The 6594-nt window shown below is 38.2% G+C and overlaps 1 protein-coding gene across 1 annotated transcript; it reads left to right on the top strand.

Annotated features, from left to right (window-relative positions):
- The first annotated feature begins 531 nt into the window (after nucleotides 1-531).
- LOC126689994 (uncharacterized) lies at nucleotides 532-2813 on the top strand. Its single transcript, XM_050385141.1, has 3 exons — nucleotides 532-1217; nucleotides 1306-1933; nucleotides 2808-2813. The coding sequence occupies exons 1-3, from the start codon at nucleotides 532-534 to the stop codon at nucleotides 2811-2813; spliced, it is 1320 nt and encodes a 439-aa protein (XP_050241098.1).
- Nucleotides 2814-6594: the final 3781 nt, after the last annotated feature.

The following is a 6594-nucleotide window of genomic DNA, read 5'->3' as shown; positions in this document are numbered from 1 at the left end:
GGGAGTGATAGTACAAATCCGGTTGATGGTAAGAGGAGGAAGGTGGCTGGGATTTCTCCTATTGAGAAAGCATTCCAGAATACTACTAGATATGAATTGGATAGTAGGATTGCTAGGATGTTTTACACTGGTGGGCTTCCATTTAACTTTGCAAGGAACCCACATTATCGTAATTCCTATGCACATGCTGCTACCCATAACATCCCAGGTTATGTTCCTCCTGGATACAATGCCTTGAGAACAACACTTTTGCAAAAAGAAAGAGCTCATGTTGAAAGACTCTTGAAACCAATTAAGGATTCTTGGCTTGAGAATGGTGTAAGCATAGTTTCTGATGGATGGTCAGATCCACAAAGAAGGCCTCTTATTAATATTATGGCTGTATCAGATGGGGGTCCGGTGTTTGTAAAGGCAATTGATGGGTCGGGTGAGTTCAAAGACAAGCATTATATTGCTGGGGTGTTGAAGGATGCTATAAAATAGATTGGACATGAAAAAGTTGTCCAAGTCATCACTAATAATGCTAATGTGATGAAATCTGCTGGAGCTCTTATTGAAGGTGAGTATCCTAAAATATTTTGGACACCCTGTGTTGTCCACACTCTCAATCTAGCTTTGAAGAATATTTGTGTAGCAAAAAACACTGAAAAGAATGAAGTTACATATGAGGAATGTAGTTGGATTACACGTATTGCTGATAATGCATCTTTCATGCGTGTTTTTATTATGAACCATTCAATGAGGTTGGCAATGTTTAATGAATTTAGTCCATTAAAATTGCTCCAAGTTGCTGATACAAGATTTGCTTCAATTGTTATAATGCTGAAAATGTTGAAGTTGATAAAAAGATGCCTTCAAGCCATGGCTATTAGTGAGCAATGGGCTTCTTATAGGGAGGATGATGTTGGAAAAGCTGTAAAGGTGAAAGATATGATTCTAAGTGATCTTTGGTGGGATAAAGTTGACTATATCCTTGAATTCACAGCACCTATTTATGATATGCTACGAGTAGCCGACACAGATAAGCCTTGTCTTCATCTTGTGTATGAGATGTGGGATTCAATGATAGAGAAGGTGAAGACAGCAATATATCGGCACGAAGGCTTGGAAGATGATGAGTATAGTTCATTTTGGAGTGTGGTGTATGATATACTCATTGATCGATGGACTAAAAATTGTACACCACTACATTGCTTGGCTCATTCCTTAAATCCTAAGTAAGTACATTTATTTTCTATTTTCCTTAGTTCCCTCTTCTAGTAAAACATACGTTTCATCTATATTTGTTTTTTACTCTTTAACTAGGTATTACTCCATTGAATGGCTTTCGGAGAATCCAAAACGCATCTCGCCACATCGAGATCATGAAATTTCTATGGAAAGGAGCAAGTGTTTGGATCGATACTTTGAAGATGAGAGTGAATTAAAGACAGTGAAGTGTGAGTTTGCTTCATTTTCAAGAGGGAGGTTTCCTTCACCAGATGCCTTGACAGATAGGTGGGACTTACTACCTTTGGTTTGGTGGCAATACCATGGCTCCGCATTTCCAACTCTTCAATCCCTTGCCTTTAAACTTCTTGGACAACCTTGTTCATCCTCATGTGCTGAGAGGAATTGGAGCACATACAAATTCATTCATTCCTTAAAAAGAAACAAAATGGCTCCTGCACGCGCTGAAGATTTGGTCTATGTGCATTCTAATCTTCGACTCTTGTCAAGGCACAATGAGGAGTACGTAAATACATCAACAAAGATGTGGGATATTGCAGGAGACACTTGGAATGAAAGCGACATACATGGAGGAGCTGACATTCTTGAGAATGCAGCCCTTACACTTGATGAGCCAGAGTTGGAGGCTATAGTTATTGGAAATGCTAACACTAGTGTTACTACTAGTGAAAGTGAAGTTCGAAGTGAAGCTATTGATGTTGATGTTGATGATGATGCTAGTATTTGATTGTCTTGTTGATTATCTTTTATTTTGTTTTAGTTTCAAATTTGCAAGTTGTATTCTAATTTCCGAACATCATGAATGTTTTAGTTTCAATCTTGTGGGTTGTGTTTAATTTATGAACATCATATTTTAGTTATTATCTACTATTGTCTATGCTCTTAAATTTGGTATATATTTGTATAATGTAAAAAAGTATGCTTAGCAATATATTAAAAATATAAATAAAAATATTTTTAATAATTTTTTAATCGCCGAGTCCCGCACCCGCACCTGAGTTCCGAAACGCACCCGTGCTACATAGCTCAGACCTCTCTACCTCTTTCTTATCTCTCTCACCCGCAACAGTTGGCGGCTGAAGACGCCCTTTCTCAACCTTTGGCCATGGTTGAACCCATGTTTTGCTATTAAGATCTTGCACTCTCTCTCGAATCAATGCCATGAAGATAGTTGGCTAAGGATTTTCGAGCTTCTCCTCACCACTGTTGCTATTGTTCCTCGTTGAAGGCTCCGATTGAGAGCTACCCACACTAGCTTTGGTGTTCCTCAGCAATGTAAGAAAAAGTTGGTATTTACGCTTCTGTTTGGGTTTGTGTACCAAACGTCGAACGTTTGGCGGAGACCCACAAGCTCTACCATTGCCACAAGCGACAAATCACACTAGCAATGCCACCATTAGTGGCCGTAGGTCCTCCTCCTCTTTCTTCGTTGGTTTGGGTTTTGGTGAATTTAGGACTGGGTTTTCTTATAGTGATGAGGATTTGATGATTTTGTTTTTGGGTCTCAAATGTGGGTTTTGGGTAGGATCATTTGTGAATCTGTGGGTATTTTATGATTTAAGTTTTGTATCAAATAGGTCTAATATAGTGTTTTTTTTTTTTTTTTTTTTGTATGTATGATTATGAATCTGTGTTTGTAATCTGGGATTTTTGGGGTTGCAAGTTTTATATGGCTATGTGTGTATGTTTGTGTTCTATGACAAGGTGTAGCCATTTATTGTGATTCTTAGAAACTCAAAGATCTTAGCATGAGTTAGGCATTCAGTAAAGGAGAGAGAGAGAGAGAGAGAGAGAGAGAGAGAGAGAGAGAGAGAGAGAGAGAGAGAGAGAGAGAGAGAGAGCATTGTGATTCTCATCATGTATTGTATTCCAAATGCCATTTTCACACATGAAAACCTACTTTTTCTATTTTACCACACTATTTTACAATACATCATTTATCAGATATTCTATTCTTTCCTTCAACACATTAAAATAATATATAAAACATATTAAAATAATCTAAAATAACTCCTACACGTTAAAACCCCACCGCCCGCAGATCACCCCACCACAGCCCACAAGCTACAACCACCCCCACAAGATCAACCACCGACCACCAATATCAACCACTGCTACAACAACAACAACAAAAAACCACAACAACAACCACCACAACCAAGGCCAAAATTGGGAATTAACCCTGTTTGCCAAACAATATAATTTGTAGGCACTGTTACAAAACTATATTTTTTACTAACATCTCGAGTTTAAAAGACTCGATTTAGGGCTTATAAATCAAGTCTCAAATACTCGATTTTAGTATTCTGATCACATCTGATTTGGCATATTTTCCACGTGGCGTTCACTTGGAAATCAAGTCTCTGAGACTTGATTTATAAGCCAAAAAAAATTTAACTCTAAGTCTCTCATGTACAAGCCATTCCCAGAAATACCTAAAAAAAAAAACTTAAGAAATCCTAGAAACACAACAATCCTAGCACTGCCTGATCTCTCCTACAAAAATAGAAATTACAATAGAATTTGTTTCATTCTTCTGAAACAAATTTGATTCATAAAAACACAAATTGATTTGATCATCTAGTTCAATCAAAAATGGCTTTCAGCACCAGGAGCAGAGGAGGGAGCTGGGCCCACTCACTCCTCTCATTCTCATCAAACAACCCCAAATCCAAGCACACCTGCAAATCCCGCAAGCAATTCTCCCTCAAAGGCTTCATCTTTGCAAACTTCTTCACCATCGGGCTCATCGTCTCCCTCATCTTTGTCCTCCTCATGATCCTCCGGTACGGCGTTCCAGGACCCATCTCTTCCCACTTCAACAAATCCACGACGGCAAATCTATAGCAAGCAAAACGTAGGCCCACGGTGGCAAACCCAAAAATGATCCGGCCTCCACTCCGTCTACCACTCCCAACCCAGCCACCAATTTCATCCAAGCCCAGCCAACCACCACTCCCAACCCACCTACCCAAAATTAAAACCCACCCATCACTCCACCACCACATACACCCCAACAACCACCAACAAAAAAAAAAACAAAAAAAAAAATAAAAATAGCAACCCCAAAGAAGAACAAGCGTCAAAACCACCGATCAGCAACCACTACCGCCTGGATCCATCACCACCACCACCTACATGCAGTCCGCAAAGCCAGATTTTAAAAAAAAAAAAAATACATGGATTTCAAATCCAGTGAGAGAGGAGAGAGGGGGAGAATGGTGAAAAGGAAAGAAAAGAGAGAGAGCAGTGAGAGAGGACCTGATTTGTAAAACATTTTACTTGATTTATAAAGGGTGGGCATATAAATCGAGTCTTAGAGACTCAATTTCTAGGTAGACACCACGCGGAAAAAATGCCACATCAGATGTGATCAGACCATGGAAACCGAGTCTTTAAGACTCGATTTATAGGCCTAAATCGAGTCTTTGAGACTCGAAATGTTAGTAATATATATTTTTTGAAAATAGTGCCTACTAATTATATTTTTTGGCAAATAGTGTTAATTTCCAATTTTGGCCCTACAACCAATATCAGCCACCCCACAAGATCAACCACCGACCACCAATATTAGCCACTGCTACAACCAAAAAAAAAAAAAAAAAAAAAAAAAAAAACAACAACACCACCACAACCACCACGACCAAGATCTTAAGGAAAGGAGGTTGGGCGAATCGGTGGTGGCTTAGGGAGAGAAGGTTCGGCGATTAACAACAACTGGGTGAAGAGTCGTTTAGTGAGACTAGAAGCAATGTTGAGACTGAGATCAGTCGTGGCATTAGTGAGACCAGAGAAGTAATCGACGACAAGTTTAGAGGAGAGATCAGCGGTGAGATTGGAGGCGAGATCAGACGTCGATGGCAGTGCGAGGGTGAGAAAGTGAATGAGCAAGATTGGCAAAGAGGAAAAGAGGCTGAGATGTCCGATTGGAAGGATCAGCGAAGAGGAAGAAAGGCTTGAGAGAAGAGAGAGAGAAGTAGAATAAACAAATATTAAAAATTTTAGCATTTCGGTCCGTATCGTCTCATATTTGAGATGGTATTGTAGCGGTGTGTCAAAATTTTTGAGATTTGGAATATTTGATGAGGATTGGTTTTTGGTGTTTGGTGTGCCAAATGCCAAATGCCAAATAAGATGTAGCTTTTCTTTACAATTTTTTGGTATTTCCTTTTGTGAGAGACCGCGCTCCCGGCCCGTTTTATGATGTTGGGCCAAACCCATGTGAATAGGTGGAGTCGTGTTATTACTTCTCAAAATGGAGGTTCGACTAGTTATATTTTCCCCTTTAGATTAAGGGTTTTACAATGGAGTCGCCACTTATTTAATTATTGGAATAAATAAGAAAACCAAAATTGAAAAATTCCTCATTTTATTAATTTGAAATTGAATTTACATTGATCATAAGAAATTACATGGGTTTGGTTCTAGATACAATCTAAGATAAAATACATGGCTTTGTTTCCTAATTACAATCTAAAAATCGAAAATTACATGGATAAGCATTTGATCTACTAACCCTTGATCTAAGCTCGGAGGCTATGTTATAAGGTGGGAAGGTGTTAGGCATCCACCTTACCCAGTGAAACCGGTCTTCTAGACTATGGTGGCCAACATTCATATAATATCATCCAATATAATCAATCAATTTACATGTTAAATTTAATGTGTGCATGTGATAAACCCTAATTCAATTTATTAAGCATTGCATTTGGATTGAAAAACAAATTCTAGTGAATGTGTGTAGATGGTGATAACCTAGATTCAAGGATTTGAAAGAATTATTAAACAAATATGTTTTTCATATTTTTGATGTGGATTTAAGATTAAATCTAGTGATATGCATGATCATGTGATGAACAACCAAGAACATGTGAAGAACACATAAGAAAAATTAAGAACATTCAAACATATTCAAGGGAATTATCATGCTTTAATCTTAAATTCTCATCATGACAACATAAACAAACAGTTAGGGAATGGGATTATACCTTCATGCAAGATCAATATGGTGAAGGAGGAGACTCTTAATAGAGGTCCTAAGGGTGGAGGAAAAGAAGAGCTAGGAGAGGGAGAGTGAGTTTCACTCAATACCTTGAGTCTCAGGAAGATCAAAATATGATAAGACTACTCAACTTTACTAGAACTCAAGAGAAGAGAAAAAAGGAGGGTTTTTTGTGTTTTCGAATGAAGGAGAGGAAGGGTTTATATAGTAGTGATGGAGGAAATATGAATGGAAGGTCATTTAATGAAGGTTGACAAAAAATCATGAACCTAGACCTCATTTTAGCCTTTGGGGAAATCCGATACATTAAATGTGGAGATTAATGAGAGTGAAGAGCAAGTAAAGTTCGTCGTAGCTGTTGT

Source organism: Quercus robur, chromosome 6 (assembly GCF_932294415.1).
Source record: "Quercus robur chromosome 6, dhQueRobu3.1, whole genome shotgun sequence".
Classification (NCBI taxonomy): domain Eukaryota; kingdom Viridiplantae; phylum Streptophyta; class Magnoliopsida; order Fagales; family Fagaceae; genus Quercus; species Quercus robur.
The sequence above is the reverse complement of the archived record's forward strand: the minus strand, read 5'-3'. Positions and strand labels throughout refer to the sequence as shown.

Excerpts from the sequence above, each read along its gene's own strand:
- LOC126689994 (XM_050385141.1), top strand. The coding sequence starts at position 532 with ATGAAATCTGCTGGAGCTCTTATTGAAGGTGAGTATCCTAAAATATTT. Across the intron at positions 1,218-1,305 it reads GCTCATTCCTTAAATCCTAA|GTATTACTCCATTGAATGGC; the intron begins GTAAGTACATTT and ends CTCTTTAACTAG.